Source organism: Saccoglossus kowalevskii, chromosome 10 (genome assembly GCF_978046115.1).
Source record: "Saccoglossus kowalevskii chromosome 10, keSacKowa6.1, whole genome shotgun sequence".
Lineage (NCBI taxonomy): Eukaryota > Metazoa > Hemichordata > Enteropneusta > Harrimaniidae > Saccoglossus > Saccoglossus kowalevskii.
In genome coordinates, this window is record NC_140650.1 from 19911435 (window position 1) to 19934387 (window position 22953).

The window sequence follows — 22953 nt, forward strand, 5'->3', positions numbered from 1 at the left end:
CTAGGGGGTCTATGGGAATGGTTGTTGCACGTGAGCCCAGCAACCCTATAAGTTTATTTCCGGAGGCCTGTTGCAGACATTAGAATTTTAAAGGGGCCCATTTGCCCGCGCGGGTGAAAAACACGCCCTTTTCCCGCTAAATTTGAAACGCACATGGGGTAGTAACGGCATATCAGGCATATGCCCCCCCCCGGGATAAAGGGCGCACCCTAGTTATAATTCAGCTCGTCGCTTCAAAGTTATTACACCAGTTTATGTGTCTGTGTCCGCCGAAACATATCGTTGACTACATGCAGATTTTTTTTCTTGAGTTCTTTTTGCAGGGACACACTGGATCCCAGCGGAATTACTTTATATGTCAAACCATGCGGGTGGACGATTTCAAGGACTGCTATCTCACTCTGATCACTAAGAAAGACGGTGACCTAGAATGGCGCCTACTGCATGGCGGATACCCCACGGGTGGCTTTTTGCTTAAGTCCAAAATACGTAACACAGATGATTGTTTCTTTTGTCATGAAACCGACGACCTGGCTCACATTTTCATCAAGTGCCGATGTGAACGTCTAGCAAATAATCGCATTTTTTAGTTATTCGCTCCTTTCAAGCAGTGTTTTTAATTACATTCTGTACATATCTTTATTAATGCAATGTTACTTGCCTTTTAAACTTGCGAATACAAAATATCCTGTTATTAATGTAAATAATGGTTTATGAAGATTATTGCTTGTATAAAAACACCATATGCGAACAATCGGAACATTCATTCAAAACAACTAATTCCATGTCAAACTGCTTTCCCGTGCGTTTCATTGTAGGATTAAAGATGTACATATATACATGTGCTGCAGGGTGACGGCATTCGTTGAATTCGAACATATAAACACACAATATCAGAACTGTAATCAGTCGCTAACCACTCTAGATCTGCGCCACAGCAACCATCTCAATCAAGACGAACCTAACAAGCATTTCATACACTGTGTGCGGATATGGAAGCCGAGTACTTAAGTGTGACTGATACAGGTACGATTAACATCAGCTCAAGTACATATCAACTAACAGTGACACCTGGATAGAACTGGTTCAAATTAAAGTCACATTACGAACATATCAAAGGCGGCGGCATGAAATTCTGCATTAGGGTCGAGATCTAAAATCTGAGACTTTAAGTTCCATATTATTACGCTTCATCCAACGAGTACTAACGATCTGAAAAAAAAAATTGATAAACATCAGAAAATAATTGATTGTGAGTGTAAGTCGAAGTAACATAGACGCTGTCTTGGGAATAGGATGAAAGTAGAAATTTTAGTATAACGCCATGTAAAAGAATTTTCAATAAAATATGAAGCAATCGTGACATGATATTTGTGTAAAAGTCAAACATTGTTCGATGTATTTCTGAATGGTTGCAAAAATGATACATCATATTTTGAATAATATAATATGCATAACAATTTGATAAATTTCTGAACAAGAAATGTTTGTGAAAGAGACCACACCCGGGATTTGCTTATATATACCCACTCTAAATTATAGTCGCAACATGTTAATGAATTGAATACAATGTAACCTGTTCATTAGACTATGAGTGTGTGAGATGTTAGTATAGTGGCAATGAATGGTTCGGAATGACCTGTGAGCGTCTGCATTCAATATGAAATGGCGTTTTAAAGCTATTTATATCAGTTTAGTCAACCAAAACCTCACGACTCGTTTGGTTTTAATACCAATGTGATTACCGAACTGCTTTGACCCCGCCCCTGAATATATAGTTTCCCTATTATATATAAACTAGGCGTACCACATGTAGTTTGCAAAAGTACAACGATGTTCAGACAAGCAGTATATCTTTTGGTGTTAGTGGCACACTTCCCTACAGCAGAGTGTTTCTACGCTATCATTGGAAGTGATGGTTATTATGACAACACACACAAAAGCATAACCGAGACATCATGTTTAATGGTGGTAGCCAAGTTTCTTGAAAGTATTACTGGTAAATTGTTGGGGCCCGGTGATCTACAAAATCTGGACCCCTTGACTTCATCAACTTTAATGGAAGCCTATTACGGAAGTAAGTATGAATTTGTGTATGTGGACGATGATTGTTTTTACACAGTATGACGATCTACCACAATCGTCTGCAATGTCAAGCATTCAATCCTTGTCAATTAGTTCACTTACAATTCGTAAAATAGTCTCTTAACCATTTCTTTATAACATCTGTTTCATTGAATTATTGTGAGCTAAATTGTTTAGCAAGAATGCAACGATTCCGTAATAATTGTTTTTGTTTCTCATTTTGTCTATGTTTGGCACCTAGCGTTTCAGACAAAGCTTTGTATTTGCACATTTGACATTTTAGACTCCCATTTCAACTCTGGCTTGTACGTTTTGTATTGTCACCACGTTTTGCATATTTTTATTTTAGACTTGCACATTTGGTATTTTAGTTTTTGTGCATCACTATTGTAGAAGGAATTACAATTGTATTATCGGTTATATTTTGTTTGCAACTTTTAACGTATGAAATAAAATATACAATATATCAAATACAATACCTTTCTTGTTAGATTTAAGGATCACAGATTAATTGCAAATAGTTTTAAATTACCGATCATTTATGTAGATTTGGCTATGATTGATTTGTTGGTATCTTAGGGCGTCACCAAATCAATCAAGTTCTTTTTAATAATTCTGAACACATCTCCTCTTATGCTAATATTCTACCTTACGTTCCTTTTAACCGATTATATATTATATGATATCATAACAGCTTTTGTCACTTCGCCCAGTGAACAAAAAAACTGTTCAGTAAGGCTGAATCTGGCCCATGACTCACGGCTAACACATGTTAAATACTTAATTTTAACATTTTTAAGTAATTTAAAAAAGACAATAGAATTGTAATTTTATGCTAAATGATAGTACAATGTACAAGAAAGCATAATAAGAACATCAAATATGTATAATATTCTCCAATTGCAGCATGGTAATGAAGAATTTTTAATGTGATCATTTAATATGTGAATGTCAGTCTTGACAATCAACTTGCAGTATGTTGTTCCTTGTATTAGCTTTGGGAATTATTTCACTAGCATTTAATAAATCACAGTTTATTAGGAGAGAATTGTTATGTCTGCAACACACAATTAAGGTAGCGAGAAAGGATATTCCATTTTTTTCTTCATTTTAAAAATAATAATAAAACGGTTGCTTTAGACCTCGATACGTCATACCAGTTTTTCAAAAGATCGAAATTTCGGAAAGACGCTGCTAAAATTAGTGTTTTAAACGCTAACACAGATAACAACAACAACAACAACAACAACAACAACTGCCGTTTCGTGAATATTTGCATAATGTTTATCTTTGAGACGGTTTAAATGATAACATCTTATCTGTATACTCTGTTGTTAACGATTCTGATATAACGGGTGGTAAGCTTACTGCGTCTTTATCTAACGTTCATTGTCAGTCAAGACTTCGTCGGAAAAATGAGGTTATAACTATGAGCAACTTTATTTTAAATCTTTTAAAGTCAATATTCTTTTTACTAACACCATTTTACTAACGCAATATCGAGGAGCAGAAAGAAAGCGAAGACGCCGATGACAGAGGAGACAAATAAATATCTGCGACTCAGTAAGGAGGGGGTCATATGATTATGACAACTTCGCGAGTGGTTCTAAAGGGAGGTTGAACTATCCGCATTCACGTGAAAGAATTGTTGTTTTTCGATATCAACCAAATAAAACAGAGCCATCGTTTCCGTTTACGAAGAGAGCTTGGGCCCATCTAATTTTCCGTCGACACTACCGTTTTAGTGTTCTATCTTCAGCAGTGTTTTTTTTCCACAAAGTCGAAAATACGGTGTGTCACATGCACACATGTCGTTTTGGGGTGTAACATAAACTTGCCCGCGTGATATCTGTGCCAATCAACGTCACAAAAATAATATTCCCTTCTATCGACTATCAGCAAACTGACCTGTTTTTTTTCAGCCTTTCAAAGCAGGAGTATTTTTGCACCCCAGTCCTGCTACTTCCGAGAAAGTCGTCTACAGAGTCGTTATACGAACATGGGACAAAGCAACATTCCTCTAAAACTTCACACTTGTTCAACTAACTGACATTTTGTTTCTTAGATTTGAACAAGTTTTTTCTTCAAATCATGCGTCTTCTTGGTTGTGTCTATGTTATGTCTGAGCTCGGTTGCCATTTGGAAATGGGAAAGTTGTATATACTTGTTCACGTGCATAATATTCACATCCAAAAATCGCCACAGAGGGCGCTTAGCCCTGGGCTAGGCGTTCACGCACATTTCGTTGGCCCGTGCTAAGAGTCTGGACCGCGTTTTGAAATCGGATCAGGTTTCGCCCTTACTTAGCATTCCTTAGCCCGTGCTAAGCATTCACGCACGTTTTCTTAGCTCGGGCTACGGAATTTGAACTCTTAACCCGTGCTAAGGAGATGTGCGTGAACGCAACTAGTAATGTTAGGCAGAGGCTTATCCCTCGTTGTGCGTTTGCGTAACAATGAAGCCATGTCTCCCGAACGCTCCAGCAGTACGGGACTCAAAATGCCAGCCGTTTTCTTCAATTTTCACTATCGCGCTTGAAATTATTCGTTATCTGACACGCTTAAAGGGTTCTCTGACATCAGTATTTATTACGATTGGTCATTTTTAGTGTGTGTTTATAATACTGCAACAAATCTTCAGTGTTTTACATTATCTAAAAAACAACAACAGTTTTTCGCGTTTTTTCACGAGATCACAGTCACTCTACTATTAGAGTTACTGTGACGAGATTAAGTTTGGATTCAGTACCGCTCAATGGGACCGCCGTCAAATCGAGTGCCCTGGGCTTGGACATTCAAACTCACACTTATCACAAGATTATGACGGTGTGAAATATGTCTGTTGTTTTTACGAAAATGTTTTGTCACAGAATTATAGTGCTAAGAATGAAATAATTAGGGGCAAAAAACATACCTACGTCGCAGTGTGCTCTCGCAATCGCGGATTTAGTCATTTTTACAAGGTTTACCATTTTTGCTGTCACGTGGTAATTATGTAAACAATGACTGTCTAGTTTGTGTGAAATTGACCCTCTATACGTAGGCTTTTGAATCATATACACTAAAGTAGGTTCTGAATAAAACAACAGACATAGAACGCCTTATTCAAAACAGCCGTCAAACCCCTCTCGCTACCTTAAGCGCAATAAATGCACCGTATTTAATGTTGGCAGTAAACTTCCGCGGGTGAAATCCTCGTAAATTATTATAACTTGGTTAGCTGCAAAATGGATCTCTTGACGCCATTTACTTCATACGTGAACGAATGATCATTATGGGAGAACCAAGTGTGTATTCATACTAAATCACTTCCAAGGACTATGTGCGGTATGGTAATGAATAACATCGATTTTAATCAGTTATGTGAATGTGTGAGTTTTGATAGTAAACTTGCAGTACGTTGTTCCGTGTGTTTGTGAGTGTTCTCAATTCAAATGACAATTTTAAATCTATATATATCAGTGTAGTCAACCAAACACTCACGACTCATGGATGTTCTTTTGTGCTAGGTTAAACAATTTTGAACATAATGTGATCACTGGACTGCTCTAAACACTCCTATCTACAAAGGTTCTGGAGAATTTGTCCACTAGCATATTATTAACTATGTTTCTACAGGTAGTTTTGTCTAGATTTAAAAAAAAAATATTCAGCAAGGGTAAGGGTTATTTTACAAACTCACATATTAAAATGAGTGTACAGTATGGTAATGAATAACATCGAATTTAATCAGTTATGTGTGAGTCTTGACAATAAACTGTTCCGTGTATTTGTGAGTGTTCACTGTTCTTAATTCAAATGAATGACAATTTTAAATCTATATATATCAGTGTAGTCAACCAAACACTCACGACTCATGAATGTCCGGGTTGAACTATTTTGTACATAATGTGATCACTGAACTGTTTTAATCCCTCCTTTCACTTTAAAGTAGCCCTGGGAATCATTTCACTAGCATATAATATATCACAGTTTATTTGTAGGTAGTTTGCAATGATTAGGAGGGAGTTTTCATGTCTGCAACATACACATAATTGCAACAGATGTACGGTATTTAACATTAATACATGTTATATGCGAACTTTCTTTGTCACTTCGTTCCTCAAACATTGAAGCTATCGTGTTGGGACGTGTCTATTACCAGGATAAATGTGCAACAGACGCCGCTGCGACCAGTGAACAAAACCGCGTTGCATGTGGGAATATAATATTGGGTAGTCTAGATTAAAAATCACTATTCAGTAAATGAAAGCCTTGGTTATTATCTTGCAGTACATTGTTCAGTGTGTTTGTAAGTTGTTCAGAATCCAAATGACAATTTTAAATCTATTTATATCGGGGCAGTCAAGCAAACACTCACGACTCATGTGTCAATAAATGTGTCGACTGTGGACGGAAGGATTATGAACTGGTGATCTTTATTCGAATGGTGACATCGGTTAAACGAAGCATATAATGGTACAATGGTTGTCCCTGTGCGTTGGCCAAACGGCCAATCCCAGAGAGCAAAAAGTGGACCAGGTCATGTGTATATGTCCGAGTCTCTCTAAATCTATATCTAGTATGAAGTAACATGTCTTTTTATGAGGTAAATCACGTGATCCAATTTAATACATCACATGACTCAAAATGACTTTATGAAAGGGCAGTAATTCAATACACCCGCATAATTAAGTTTCCCGGAAATACATTGAATAAAAATCCATCGAATAAAAATACAAAAGTGATTTTAGCACCTCCACATTGTGGCAAAATGCTCCATAGGCTGATTTGTCACAGGTGATAATGTTTTACGAATTATATTAATACACGTGGTGCCACACACTGTCAGCTGCCCTTATACCACAAACTTGCTAAAAGTGATATTGTTTTAGAAGCCACGCTTGTTGATAGCAATGTGAAGATACGCTTGTAGTGTTTCAATACAAGCGTCACCCGTGGGAATTCTGACAACGCCCATGATTGGTGTCCGTACGAGCGATAGGACAAATGAATATCCGTTGCTCTTGTTTCGGGTTGAACTATTTTGTACATAATGTGATAACTGAACTGTGTTGACCCCTTCTTTCACTTAAAGTAGCTCCTCGGACAAGCATTTTACTAGCATGTAATAAATTAAAGTTCGCAATGTTTAGAATGGGGTGTCTGCAACATACAAATAAGTGCAATAGATGCACCGTATTTAATGTTGGTAGTAAACTTCCGTCTGCGGGTGAACGTAAATTATTATAGCTTGGCTAGCTGCAAAATGGCCAACGCCCAGGGACAACCATTGTACCATTGTATGGTTCGTTTAACCGATGTCACCATCCGAATAACGATCACCAGTTCTCAATTCAAATGACAATTTTAAATCTATATATATCAGTGTAGTCAACTAAACACTCACGACTCATGAATGTTCTTTTGTGTTAGGTTAAACAACGTTGAACATAATGTGATCACTGAACTGTTTTGAACCTTCCTATCTACTAAGGGTGCCTGGAAAATTAGTTTATCGTTATTACAGTTTGGTTAGCTGCAAAATGTGAACTCTTGACGCCATTTGTTGTGTACGTGAGCGAGTTGAAAAACCGAGTGTTTAGTGTGCCGGAAATAGATATACTTTTTTTTGAAGAGTGCAGATATATTCACACTGCTATTTAAAATGGCCTGTTTAGAATCTAAGAATACAATAGTTATGCATATTTGTTTCGGCAATATTGAAATTAGATAATAAAAAAAAACAAGAAAATCGTGCTCAGCATTTTGGAAACCAATTGTGGTCGTATGCAGTAAAATGAACACGTTTACGCCATTCTTTTACTTGAACCAGTTTTAGTGTGACTACTAATTTCTTTAAAGGGAAAACTTTGATGGGCATTAGTTTCTCCATGTAGAGTACTCAAATGTCTTGTTCACTTTGGAACATAAAATGTCGTGCAACATGGCTGAAACATTGATGAGTCTTAGACACAATGTCTAAAATCGGAAAATAAGCCTAATTATTTTCACTGTGGGTCATCCGTGTAAATGTTGAAAACTTGCCACAGAAGCAATATATTCAGCGGCGGATCAAGTGAGTCATTCACATTCATTATACAAAGTCAAGGCAGGAGACACACAATGCTAACAGTACATATTTGCTTGTAAGACAGATGTTCTTCTTTGGATGTCCACCAATAATATTTCAAATTTTGTGTTATTTTTCTGTAAATTGTCTTTTAACAAGTTATAGCAGACCATCCCACCCTGTTTCAGGCTTACCTCATTCATAATAGGTTTTTTCAAAACTGTCCATTATAATTACACATCTCATTTGTTAAAATCTGTCAAATTTGCCAATAATGCAACAAAAGAAAATGTTTTTGATCAGTTGATCTATCATTAAGCAAATGAGTGGTATAAATAATAATTATTCGTGAATAAAGCATACAATCTTATTTACATAAGGCTTGTGTAGTTTCCGTAATGGACATATAATGAGAACAATTATATATATATATTATATATATTATTCCGTAATATTTTTCCCCGATCAGCTGGGGAAAATACGAGTGACGTAAAAGCCGCATCACTATTCGTCTTCGACACGTAATGATACAGCTCTTACGCACTAGTAGTTTATAATCTAGATCTACACTTAAATAAATGACTGATCCTTTTGTGTATGTGTTGTCAATGTATAGGTGGCCAGGTGTCAGCAGCTCCACTGCAAGAAGCGATTGGTGAGATTGTTTTAGGAAGTACTGTGGTAGATGTTTACTACTCGCATAAACCCGAAGCACACTTTAATGCCGAGAAAATTGAACAGGGTAACTTCATTTCAACTCATTAAACCTATGATGTTCGTATATACTTTCAAATGATTTTTTAAATGTATTATAGAATCAGTGGCCTAGACAGTCAGAATACAACATTTCAAACATCCAACTGTTGAATGCATGTTTGCTGTCTCCGCCATAAATTCGCGTATGCCAAAACTGCAATATTACAAGCCAACTTAATTTGTGTATCTGTAAATCGTTCTCACTGTATGATTCAATTAGATATTGAGGTGTTCGTATACATGTTGTTAATGGGAAAGGAGCACCGAATTTGTTCGTGTTTCATTAGCAACAGGATTTAAGTTAAGCCATCAGAAAACCTTGCCATGTGTTCGTCTTGTTCTACGGGTGATAAAGTGTTTTTATAAATTAATTCACAATAGCACTCATATTTGTAAAATACATGTTATGCAGTGTATATTACTGGAAGCACACAAACTGATCATGACCTTGATCATATAGTTGACGTTGTTGCCTTGTTTGTGTACATTAATGCATGGATTTTGGTTATACAATTCATATCTGTCTACAGGGAATAGACAATTACAGGAACTTAGAATTGTTATCCTTATTGAGTTGCAACGTGAAAATCCTGACTATGTGAGAATACGAGCATTGATAGGGCAATATCTACACATAATCCAAGATTTCTACAGCAATACAAACTGGATTGAAATGAATGGAACACTAGCCTACGAGAATCTAGGTAAAAATAAATTAATACAGCTTAATATATATATTACTGCGCCAATAAACCTGGGGTCGTTCATTGTGTATGTTGGTACCTGTTTTTATAAACTGAGTAGAACAATGTTTGAAAACGGTTGGTCAATCGAATGATTGCACATTTAATACAAAGTTGGGTAATCTATACTGACTTACAAACAACATTACATTTCTTCATTTAAATGAAATATACATTTTAATAAAGCCAAAGAACTATTGTTATTTCAATAACCCATTATCTATATATTCTTTACATATATAAGGACTGGATGGAGTTAACATTATTGCTGTCACAGAAACAACAGAAGCCACATGTACTAGCTGCGATTTCAGGTACTGGCAGCTTTAAATAGTTTTCAACAATACAGTCCACTTCAGACATTTTGTATAGCATACATATAATGAACATGATATCATATATTATCAAGGTCATATCAAGGTGTTCTCGTTTTTAAAATGACGATCATGTGGAGTGTCACTATTAGTTTTTATGTCATTCAAATTTCCACTTTTTCAACGATCATCGAATGTATCATTGTAATAACTAGGAACATGTTTGTCTATTAATTGTTAGCATACGGGGCAATTGCGATGACAATATTATTAGCGATACTCTAACTAGTGGATATCACTCTTTCAGTAGTAAGACAAAAGGTATGTAAATTTCTCTCATGTCTTTATTTCAGTTGTTAGAATTAAAGACTCTTTCTGAAAATGAGGACAATGATGAGCATGTTAAAATAGTGGTTTAAATTACAAATTCTTAATATCTAGTTGGTTTAGTTTGACATATTCAATTTGAATTGAAATTGTGATCATAACACTCAATCAATTCAATTGCCCCAGGAGTTCAACTTTTGGGGCCATGAGTTAGGTAATCAACTCATGGTGTCAGAGACACTAGAGGTCATTTAGTAACATTTTAGGGAAATACATATTTTTTTACTATTGCTTATGGTTGCGTAATTTCAATTCGGTTAGTCGTGTAAAACAGTTTATGGGGTATTTATTGTCTTCTTTCTTTACTTAATTAATCTTTTATTATTTTACCAGTAAATGGGAAGTGTTCCCATGGCGGTAAATATGATTATTTTACACATAAAAATCCAACTGGTGGAATTAACAAAGAATCTCAAGACTTCCTTTTGTCACCTCACTACTCTCTTCATCAAAATGCTACAGCAGCAGCAATCATGGCAACGGAAAACTTTTTTTTGGCTCCAGGTAAGGATTGTGGCGTACATTGTTATTTTAATCTTGAATGTGTTTTATATCATACTCATTTACTGAGACACATCATTGTAAAGAGTTTTTAAAAAAAACGCCAAAATGTACTTTCACTATATCACGTGGGTTCTGGTTACAGCATGACCAAAAACATAGCAAAACTTCAATACATTCATGGGCGACTCACTTAGTACAAATGAGTGTTACCATAGATTATTAAATAGACCAGTTCATATACCAGATGCAAGACACACATTCAAATAAACTATATAAACATTTACTACGCATACAGATACACAATGCAGGTAGCGAGAAGGTTTTGTGACGTTTTTAAATAAAACATTCTCTGTCTGTTGTCTCGTTCAGAACAGTAATTTAGGTTATATATATCAAAAGACTAAGTATAGAGGTGCAAGTTCGCACACACTGGACAGACATTGTTTACATAATTATCACGTGACATCAAAAATGGCGAACCTTGCGATTGCGAGAGCACACTGCGGAATTTCCTGGTGAAATTTACGTCATGCATTGTCCATTGAAATGCGTCTCCGATAATCAAAAGACGTATTATTCCGATTTCTATGCAGGTTTGTTTTTTTGTCCCCAAATTATTTCATACTTGGTACCTTTAACAGACTATTATTCTGTGACAAAGCATTTTCTTTAAAAACCCAGACATATTTCGCACCATCATTATCTTTTGAACGATAACTGCGAGTTTGAATGTCCTAGTCCGAACGCACTTGATTTGGTGGCGGTCCCAATGAGTCGTTCTCGATCAAAACTTCAACTCGAGAAAAACGCGAAAAACAGTTTTGGTTAATAAAACACTGTAGATTTGCTGCATTATTATAAATATACACTAAAAATGGCCAAACATATTAACCACTGATATCATAGAACTCATAAAGAGTGTCAGATAATGAATAATTTCAAGCTCGAGCGTGAAAAATGAAGAAAACTGCTGGTATTTGAGTCCGTACTCCAGGAACGTTCGGGTTTTCCATTGTTATGCAAACGAACAACGAGGGATAATCCTCTGACAAACATTACTGTCCCACTGCACACGCTGACAGTTTACAAACAAGCTAATCTTTCAAGTGTCTCTGATAAGACATCTAATAAAACGGTTTTCATGGTGAAACAAAATGGCGGATGTTTGAAAAAAAATTGCTGTGTCAGTCAGAGTGCGACACTGAGTGGCAGATTTTTCTTTGCCTCGTCTGTCAACGCCTTCTTTCTTTTCTTCGCCATTGCATTAGAAAAAAAATGTATTAGTAAAATAGAATATTGACTTGGAAAATAAAACGATTTAAAAGAAAGTTGTGCAAAGTTACAGTACTCCTTTCGCACAACCTCCCGCCCGCTTCCGCTTTCCAATCACCTTTTTCTCTCGCTTTTGCGACCGCTTGTTGAATTCGACCGGACAATTTCCGCTTTATTTTCGACCGCGCAAACCCCGAAATGTCACCGCCCACCTGCTCGCTCGCGCGCATTTAAAATTCGGACTAACAGAATAATTTCCGAGGTTCACATTGTCTTATAATTGTCTTTCTGGTTTTTATAGATGTTGAACAGCTGACAAAAGTTCAAATACTTTTTGTTTTAACTATATATAATTATATGCACGCAACCTGACCCTTTGACCTCGATTTGGCTTGGACCGAATATTTTATTTTAAACAATATTCTGACGTGAAATACAAAATGTATTTCAACACAAGTACGACAGGGTTGTCTGGGGTTTCTTTCCTGATTGTTGAGTCTTCGCAATGTGTTTTGTATAATTATTGTGGTTTTCCCCCGATGCTGAAGGACCGTAAAGCTAAATGGCAGTTACATGCATGGGCTGAGTGAAAGAAAATATTTCTAAGCCTAAAATAAAACCTAATATTACACCTCTTTGTGTATTTGTTAATTTTACATATGTTTGTCATGACAGTATGTTTGTAAATATCTAGAAAAATCTCGTCTTTCGTTGATAATTTCGATTGTTTGTTTGGAATGTCGATCCCCGTTGGTTTCTCCATACTGAGTTTAGGAAGGGCGTCGATCAACACCGTGACAATCAGCCGAGAGAAGACAAACATTAACCGTAATTCATGGAGATCATGTCCGTAATTTGTGGGCTGAAACCCCAAATAATTAATCAAGTATTATTATTTTAATATATATTTTATTTTACATCGCAAAACTAAACCATGCCTAAAACAGAGCTAGAGTTGTTCGCGGTGAAACAACCGCATTGAAGACGATGCAACTTCAACTAGCTATTTCTTACCTTGAAATAAAAAAAATAAAAATTCGAAGAGCATCGGGGAAAATATTAATAATCATCCTTATCAATCGCTTGCTTTATTTTATTCGAATTCATGAAATTCACGATTTTTTTTATATTTGTTGGCAACTTCCGCGCTAAAAAAGATTGAAAATGTGGGTGTGGTTATTTTGCAAAGTCCTGTTGATAATACGGACAAATATGGTTCTGTGACCCAGTTCGTGCTCCGATCAGGTGACTCTCAGCCAATCAATGATGTTGTAACAAAGCATATTTGACGCTAATTGAAGGGTCGTCGTACAATCCAATCACCGGCGTCGATTCACATAATTTTTTGTGCTGTGACAGGCTTCAAAATTATTCGCTGAAAAACATATATTTTGACAAACTGATGGAATTTGACCTTAGTTCAAAAAGAAAATACTAGGCTAAGATACATTAGAGCTCACGCGAATCAGTTTTCTCTGCAAGTTGTGAAATAAAGTAAACCAGAGTAGCGTCGATGATTTTCATCCCTGAAGGACTTCCGTGTGAATCCTGAGTTTTGAATTGTTCATCGACTGGCCACCAAATAGTTATGGCTATAACTAAATTTGACACGTTTTTCTTTTAAGCCCAATAAATTATTCATACATGTCAAGCTCTGTTCGATTTTTTCAGGGCATGTGGCCGTTTTTAGTCGAAAATATTTTTTGTGGGAACACTTTTGCGGTACGTATACGGTATAGACCGAGCTCATTCAATGATCGTGACTTAATTTTAAAAATTGAATGTCAAATTTTACCAGACGTGGACCGATGTGGATTCGATATCGTTATTTTTGGAATTAATCACTAACATTTCCTCGTTTCTCTGCTCTGTCAAAAGGAGTTACCTAGGCCTTTTTCGCGTAACTGTCTCATTAAAAAAAAAAATTACATCTAGAACAAGCACCCAAAACACGTAACAAGAGCTCCCAGTTCAGTTGCTTTCAAGTGTAATACAACTATTAGATTTGAAGTGTCGTTCAGAATGTAATAATAGTTAAAGGGGCACCTTCCAGTTAAGATTAATTTCACAACAAATTTACTTTCTGGATTAAAATAACAATGGATAACAAAAGATAGATTAACATTGTAAACAACATAAACAATAGTGTCCCATGATTCTTTGGTGCAATCCATGGGATTGAGCGGTTCCCCTTTAATACTAGTTGTATGTTCACACTTTACTATCAAAACCACCATTTCGACCACCCATGTGCCAGTTTTTCAGTGTTTGGGCGAGCGGTCAATGTTTTCAATGAGCGAGCGAGCGAAAAAAAAACGCGATTAAAATGCGGTCGGTTTCCGGTCGGACAAGACCGCGTGGTCGGAAATTAAGCGATAAGCGGTCGATGTAAAAGCGGAAGGTTGGGCGAAATGAGTACTGTATGACCATGTTTCTCCGACGAAGTCTCGACTGACAATAATGCTGACAATGGACGTTAGATAAACACGCATTGTTTGCAACTGGAAGCTTATCGCCCGTTATATCAGAATCGTCAACAACAGAGTATACAGATAAGATGTTATCATTTAATTCCTTCCAAAGATAAACACTATGCAAATATCCACGAAACGGCAGTTGTAGTCTTTTCTGCTAGTGTTTTAAAACACTAATATGAGCAACGTTATTTCGCAATTTCGATCTTTTGTAAACCTGGAGTGATGTATCAAGGTCTAAAGTAACCGTTTTATCAATTTTTGAAAAATCAAGAAAAAAGTGAAAATTTCCCTTCTCGCTACCTTAAATAAACCCAACCAATCATTAAAAAAATGCACTATAATATATTTAATTAGAGAGATATATCAGAATTAAATACATTGTTATAACACACCCCATAATGCACGATGTATTGTATGTGTACTGTAGTCTTTCAACATCACATCATCGTTATTCAAGTAAGTGTAGATTGACTATGACTAAGTTACCATGGTCGACTACGAAATGCTAGTCACAAAGGCGTTGACAGTTTAAACATACACCTTCTCCAGAGCTTTGTTCAACACAACTGGAGAAACAAATAGAAAATCAGTCATGTGTGACGCGATGAAACAGTTTATAACACTAGCACCAGCACCAAATTATGCATACTGGGTGTTGACCAATCGGTTACCGCCATAGAGATTTCTAATTCAATCAGATCCTATGCTGCATGAACCCGGTAATCAGTGGCCTCCACCAGTATATATACACATTTAAACAGGTTGTGTGCCACTTGAAAATCATATTTTTTTTTATATCTCTTGTTTTTAAGAATATGGTCTTCGGGATCACACTGACAACACCACCTTTCTGAATTTATTCAATCTGAGGATGAAGAGCAAAGTGTCTTTAAGCATTGCCATGGACGTATCAGGGAGTATGTCTAATGACATTGCAGCTGCAAAAGCAAGATGTTATGAAATTATAGATGAACGAGTTGGGACTGTGAATGAACCTGCAGAATATGTACTTGTTCCATTCAGTGACCCAGGTGATATTACTATACAAATGAACCTATTTGTGTACGGCTACACTTAGAGTAACATTGTTTAATAATATTTATTGTACCCTGTATCCAATGCTCACTTTTGATATTATATCTGTATATTACAATTTGGCTAGAAACAACATTCGTGTTAATATATACAAACTGAAAGGCACATTTTGCACAAATGCTGCATTGCAAGATCTCCCACAGTTCTAAATGACATATCGTGTTCCCTTTATTCGCATTGCATAGTCCCTGTATGTTATCAAGTTTGGAAAATATATAAAGTGTGAACACGAACGGTCAAAGTGTGATATAGCACCACAAAACATTCCTCGAAACAAAATAGCCACCAGTCGGGCATTTTGAATTAGATTTGAAAACATGTCCAATTTATGTACCAGGTTTGAACGAAATCCATCTACCAGGACCCAGTCCGGAATATTATAAATGCTTGATTATAACACTAAAATGGCGCCACATGGTGAATGATGTAGATATAGCCTGAACATGGTCAGTCTAGAGATGTCGGAGATATATCTCTGGAACTACATTCATTAAAAGAAAAAAAGGCCACTAGTCAGTCATTTTGAATCTGATGTGAACAATTATAAATAAATGACGTCCCATAAGGTTTGGTGGTTGTATCTAGTTTGAACAAAATCCATGCATACAGCTGTACATAGGACTGACAGAAAATGACGCATTGAGCAAGCTTGGATATAAGGGCTTCATGCATGACTGACGGACAAACTGTCACTTTTATTTTTGGTGACCAATTTCACCAAGATGTATGCTTAGGATATGTAGTTTAATTTCATAACTCGAAATCTACGATACACATGGAGTTATTTTTTGAACTAAAAAAAGCACTAAACAACCAACAAGGTCCAGAGTTTTGGCTAGCTGTTTCGACTACATAATAGCAACAGTATAGTTCAGTGCTTTCAAGTTTGTCGGCTTTGTGCAGCGAATCATCTCTAATTTGTGAACCAATCGAAAAAACCTTTTAACCCTTTTTGCTCACGAAGGTATTTCACTCTCGTCGCTGCATATACTTTGCACGTGTTTTGCGGGGAAACTTGACTTTCAAAACTGCATTTAGGATTTGTTTCACTTTTCGATTTATTCCATTAAGGGAATTTTATGACTATTTGTGAACCGAATATTTATGTGGGTTAGATTGAATTCCATTTCACCAGAAACGTATTGTTGTTTTGTTTTGTTTTTAGTGTGTGCTGTTTTTGTTTGCGAGTCATACTACGACCAATTAAATAGATATTCCATACATAATTCTTAAAAGTGATGGTACTTTTTGGAGGGATTATTGAACATAAAAATACAAACAACCTGTTCAAAGAAAACTATCGTTTGTTGCATTGGAAACAGTTTCAACAGTCTTGGGGCTAGAGAGTTCTTGCAGTGCTGTCATTTATAAAATATTTGAAAATGTTTTTTTGGGTCGATAGATATTTGTGTAATATGTATTCATAACTAAATATATTTTGTGTGTTTAAGGTTTTGGTCCTGTGCAGGTTACAGAGAATCCTAATGAATATAAAGACTGGATTGAAGCTCTTGTTGCTTATGATGGAGGTGATTGTCCGGAATTATCTCACAGCGGAACTGAGCTAGCAATAAACTATACTAGGTAACATCGTACTGATGACTTTACTATTGATGCATATTGGTATCAATTGTTGTGGCAGTCAGATGTCTTACAATAAAGGCCAACATAGAATGACAAGCTGCCTTGACATATTTTGTTTGTGCATTTTGTCAAAATTCCATTCAAAGTGAAAACTACCTATACATTCCTAAAATAAGAGTAAGATAAAAAATAAGTATAAGAATTTTTTATATACAAATATATGGTTGAAAATAAATAATTAACTGTTTAATAAAGTAGAAAATTAAAAATGGTAACGGAATTCATTACCAAATTATGGAAAGTTGACATTATTTTCTATGACACGTTCTTGAATTTGCATATTTTAAATTATTGACTCACACAGTTCGCGAGATTTAAAGATGTCAACATTTAAATGTCCACCTATTTTTTCAAAATTCTGTTGTAGGCCAGGTAGTCAAATAAAATATTGTTACCATAATTTAATTTTACATCATCTTCTCACAAATTGTCTTTGCCATCGTGCGCTTATATCTGTATTGTCCTGGTTTGTGGACATACAATTTTTGGTTTGATTATATTTTCTTACATTTTATATTTGAACAATCGGTTAATCGATATACTTCTATTAAAAATTGTTATTTCTAGCTATCCTGGTTCCACTGTGTTTGTGTTCACCGATGCTGATGCTAAAGATTTGTGGAAAGAGCAAGATGTTCGTGATTTAGCACTAGAGCGTGGTGTTATTGTCAGCTATTTGCTTACAGGAACATGTGGGGGTACCCGTCGTGCCAGAAGCACCCAAGGTGGACCAGGTAACTATGCTAGTGCAAATAGCAAACATAAACATAATAAACATTATTAAATACCAGAATCTGTGAAAATGCACCATTCGTTAAGTAGTAATATACACATTAATTTAAATATTTATCTTTGTCTATTTCTGAACAAAAGCATACGACAACGTGTCATAGCAAACTACGAATATTATTGTTTGGCCGGAAACGCACTGTTCTACCCCCAGTAAATTAAGTGTGACTGAATCTGAATATTAAACTCTCTCTATATATAATCTTTTTTCAGGCTTCAACAATCATAGAAGAATGAAGAGAACGTTAAGTTCTTATGAAAACATCGCTCAAGCTACTGGAGGTGTGGTAATTCAAGTCTCAAAATGGGAACTCTTTAATGTAACGGAACTTATTGATTCAGCATTTGATGGTGCAATAGTCTGTATTTCGAACTCCGAAGTTGTTGGCGTGAGGAATGTTACATTCAATGTAGATTCTACAATAACAACATTGGACATTTCTGCGACTACCAAGGATTCGGGTGGCTTATTAGAATTCAAAATTGAAGATCCATCGGGTATGCTAAGTATGAGAGTTGTTTTTCATCAACTCTTGAGCATTTATCACCAACTATGATTGATTGCGTCCCGGATGCGTTGCTGTTGCGTTGGTTGCCACTTAATGTTAATAAATTGTACCAGTTACGTTTTGAACGAACGAATGTATGCATAAAACGTACTTATATCATATATTTATTCATCTTATGTCACGTTTCTCCAGATTGATTGCGTCCCGGATGCGTTGCTGTTGCGTTGGTTGCCACTTAATGTTAATAAATTGTACCAGTTACGTTTTGAACGAACGAATGTATGCATAAAACGTACTTATCTCATATATTTATTCATCTTATGTCACGTTTCTCCAGATGCATTACATTACATTACATGACAGTGTGTTTTTGAAACATCTCAATTAAATGTATCTTAATATTATTTCTCGTAAATAATTAAAAAAATAATATAATTAAGAAAACGCACATACACATAGTGTAATTAACATAACTAGGGATTAAGTATAAGAATGGAGCGCCTATTTTTTTAAATAGTGGAAACGTCAAACGTTCAATCTGAAAACCAACACTTCTAGTATATATTAATGTAGTTAGTGAGATTTAGATTGACCATTCACAAGAACCACAGATCATGCATTCAATACAAATAACAAATAACTAACAATAACACTTCATTCATTCTAGGTAATACGTTCAATGGGTATACAACCGTCGTTCACACATCATCTAACCTTATTTTAGCACACAACTCACCCGCATACGGTCAATGGACTTTATTATTTCTGGATGACCGCAGTCGAAGTGTTGTAATAAATGCCACCAGTGCAATTGATTTTATTCATCGTTTTTATATGGAAGGTGATCGTGGTGAACTCATCCCAATGTATGGAACTCCTGCTAAAGGTAAAGTGAACGTGTTGGAAACTAATTATTTAACCTCACACGAACATTGAAAACAGAGTATTGAAAAACAGAATATATGTATTCATTGACATCATATTTACATTTATCAGATCAAAGTCGATACTTCCCTGATCACGGTCCATGTTTACATAATTCATTCTTGTATTGGTTTTACTAGGGAAAAATGTAACTATCATCATCACAATGGTTGGACAGGAATATGTTTCTAATGTAACTGATCTATATTTAACAAGTCATAATGGAACTCAGCTTCGACGTGTGTCCCTGAATGCAGTTGACACGAATTCGTACTCTGCATCGACTTCCGTCCCATCACAGGTATGCAACAACTTTGTACTAATTCTGTGACGGTTATTAAAAATATGAGCATATCTCACGGGTACTCGTCAGTATCAGATTTATTGAATGAGTGAGGTTATTTTTACTTGTTCCTTGACAAAGATTCGCAATAGGCTAGGAAAAAACTGCACCAACATAGGTTCACATACTCAATAACCTGTTTATCTCGTATATCCGTTTTGCAGCTTCTTAAAATAAAAACTAGCCTTACTCATTTGCATAAATTATCGCCGTTTATGTGCTTTTATAGGATTTCAGTCTGATCGTGCACGGCATGGATGTGAATTCAAATACATTCTATAGAACTAAGACTATTGCAGTTCAGGTTACGGATGTCAGTTTGAATATCCACGGTGGATTGCAATGTAAGTGCATTGATATAATGTCACACTCATTATGACTTGCCGACTGCTCATATTAACGCACAAAAGCCAGTACCTTACTTACAACATAGAAATAAATTTCCTATTCATATCTATGTAAACAATTTTAAATGCTTTGTTTAGGAGAATTGAAACTTATTTTAGAATATCATGTGGTCGATCCTTGTTTAACAACACGTGTAATTTCATTGTAGCCAGAAATAACCCCTTTAACTTGTTGTGTATCATGTCTGGTTATCCGAACAATTGCTCTTGAAATCTACTTGGATATTGGGAAAGGTATAACGCTCGAGTAAATATGTAACCATTGATAACGAATGCATATACTTTGTATATATCTCATGTCTTGTAGATTATCTGGACACTAATGGTACCGCGATTTTCATAAAGTTCACTGTGGAGAACAATGGTGACAATCCAGATAACTATACGCTCTCTTGCTCCGATGAGTTAGGTTTTGTTCGGGAGTTAATGATTAGTGACGTCACTGTAGGTAATAATGATTTTGTAGATGGATATATACTGGTAGCTGCAGATGATGGTACTGACGAAGGCACTGTAAGGTATACATCCAAGCATCGTACAAAATGAAATCGCGAATAATATTCATACTGGAAAAACAACGAGATGATTAAGAAACATTAGTTTGGCATTTATAACTAATATTTTTTTTCATTTTAGTGTCGTAATGCTCACAGTAACAGGAATGGCTGATTCAACAGACAGTGTCGAGTTAAAGTTGTTTGTGATAGATTACATAGCAGAGTTGCGAGAAGATAAAGAAGATGGTACGTCTACTCCAGCACCTACTCCGCCGCCTACATTTATAGTGACTACACCGGATATTGTTTCTACCGTATCTATTGTCTCTACTCCAGATATTGTGTCTACCCCAGACAGTATGTCTTCTACAGTTAATGGGCTTACCCCAATTAGCGTGTCTGCTCCGGTGAGTACAATCCAAACCACATATCAGAATTACACTGTTTCAATAATTCCATCGATATATCTGTTCCACTGGTATTTCAAGAACCAAGATCTTAATGAAACTTGGTACGTAGATGCTATCGAATAATGCTCTGTTTTAGGCAATTAATCACCAAATTTGCATATTAATTAGCCAGATTTCACTTGTTTCTTGAGAACCTTTAAACAGATTTAAATGGAACTCAATACATATATGCTTTTGGACAATGCGCAGAACTGATTAGTTTTTAGTTGAAATTCGAGCATATAAATCAGATAATTTGCATACTAATTAGCCAATGTTTTCACTTCAATTTTCACTTGTATTGTACTTATTTAAATGAAAACATGGTACATGGATACTCTGGGATAGTTTTTGATTGACATTGATATTGATGGCTTAACATTAATTATCTAATATTTAACTTTTCAACCAATATCTCAACTACTTATCAGATACAATGAAACTTTGTGTATATATGCTCTGGCATAAGCCATATACATGTTGTTGTGTAATTACTGAATACCTAATTTGCTTAACCAATGTATAAGTGATCTGCGTGTAACTCGAGTACCACTCATCAAATTTTAATGACACGAGGTACATATATACTTTTGAATAATCAACAGATCTGATTACTTCAGGGTTGAAATTCATGCATATTAATTACCTATTTAGCATAAAAGTTTCACGTTTCTTTCTTATTATGCATAACTGTAATGTCTAATCACTGCTGTAGATAATGACATGCAACCAGTGATATCTGGCAATGTTATATGACGAATGTGTCTGATGACTATATATGGTCTTGTGACAAATGGTGTTATAATTACGTTGTCTGACAATATATATGACCAAAGTATCATATCATATATGGTCATTATTTTATTGATAATTGTTAAATCATAGCTACTCTGAGCCACCTAGATATTTGCTAACAGATATATTTTATAATACTGTATTTTTTTATTAGAAACACATGTGCTTACTCTAAATATAAGTGACAAAGACATATTATAATGATTTTGCACGCAGTAAACACACACATATAGTTCTAATAAAGTAAATACAGTATTTCTTATTTGTACTTCATGTCTTCAGAACACGGGAGTTGTTTCTAAGCTTTCTTTAATTGAATGTTGTTTTGAAAATGCTATTGTTTTACAGGATCGTGAAACAGATTGGCAGTGGTCTGTCGTTGGTGGCGTATTACTCGCAATATTATCTACAAGTATAGTAGCAATAGGAAGTATAGTTTTGCGTAAGTGCAACCGGGCCACAAATGAAGAATATATTGAAGATGTTGAGAACACTTATCTTAGTGCGTCACATACTACTATGTAACACATTTAAACAGCCATACTTTTTCCCAGTTGTTTATGTAACCATTTTTTTTTCAAATATGCTACATCACATATTTTCACAGAGATTAATTCATTATCTTTATGAATAGTTTCTGAGATTTTTGCACATTATGATAACATTCACAGAAGCGGGACACTTGGCCAAAATATGGGTATTATAAAATACGTGCATTACTGGGTTTATTTCGAGATCAAACAATATCTTTTCCAGTGTAATATAAATTGATACTCGGCATGAATAGCTACATTTTAACTACTTGCAACGCAAGAGTTTTTAAATCTACATATATTCAAGTTTAACATTTCATTTTTTTGTCGAAGCAACCTTAATAGAGTTTATCGAAATTGTAGATTCTTATTTGGTAGT

At 35.5% G+C, this 22953-nt stretch overlaps 1 protein-coding gene across 1 annotated transcript; it reads left to right on the forward strand.

Annotated features, from left to right (window-relative positions):
• The first annotated feature begins 1833 nt into the window (after nt 1-1833).
• LOC102806305 (von Willebrand factor A domain-containing protein 7-like) lies at nt 1834-22566 on the forward strand. The gene is made up of 16 exons (XM_085504624.1): nt 1834-2077; nt 8753-8878; nt 9423-9596; nt 9880-9949; nt 10191-10270; nt 10670-10840; nt 15402-15620; nt 17136-17268; nt 17896-18062; nt 18331-18615; nt 19294-19512; nt 19691-19851; nt 20123-20237; nt 20608-20818; nt 20937-21204; nt 22390-22566. Exons 1-16 carry the CDS (start codon nt 1834-1836, stop codon nt 22564-22566), a joined length of 2820 nt encoding a protein of 939 aa, XP_085360750.1.
• The last annotated feature ends 387 nt before the right edge of the window (nt 22567-22953 follow it).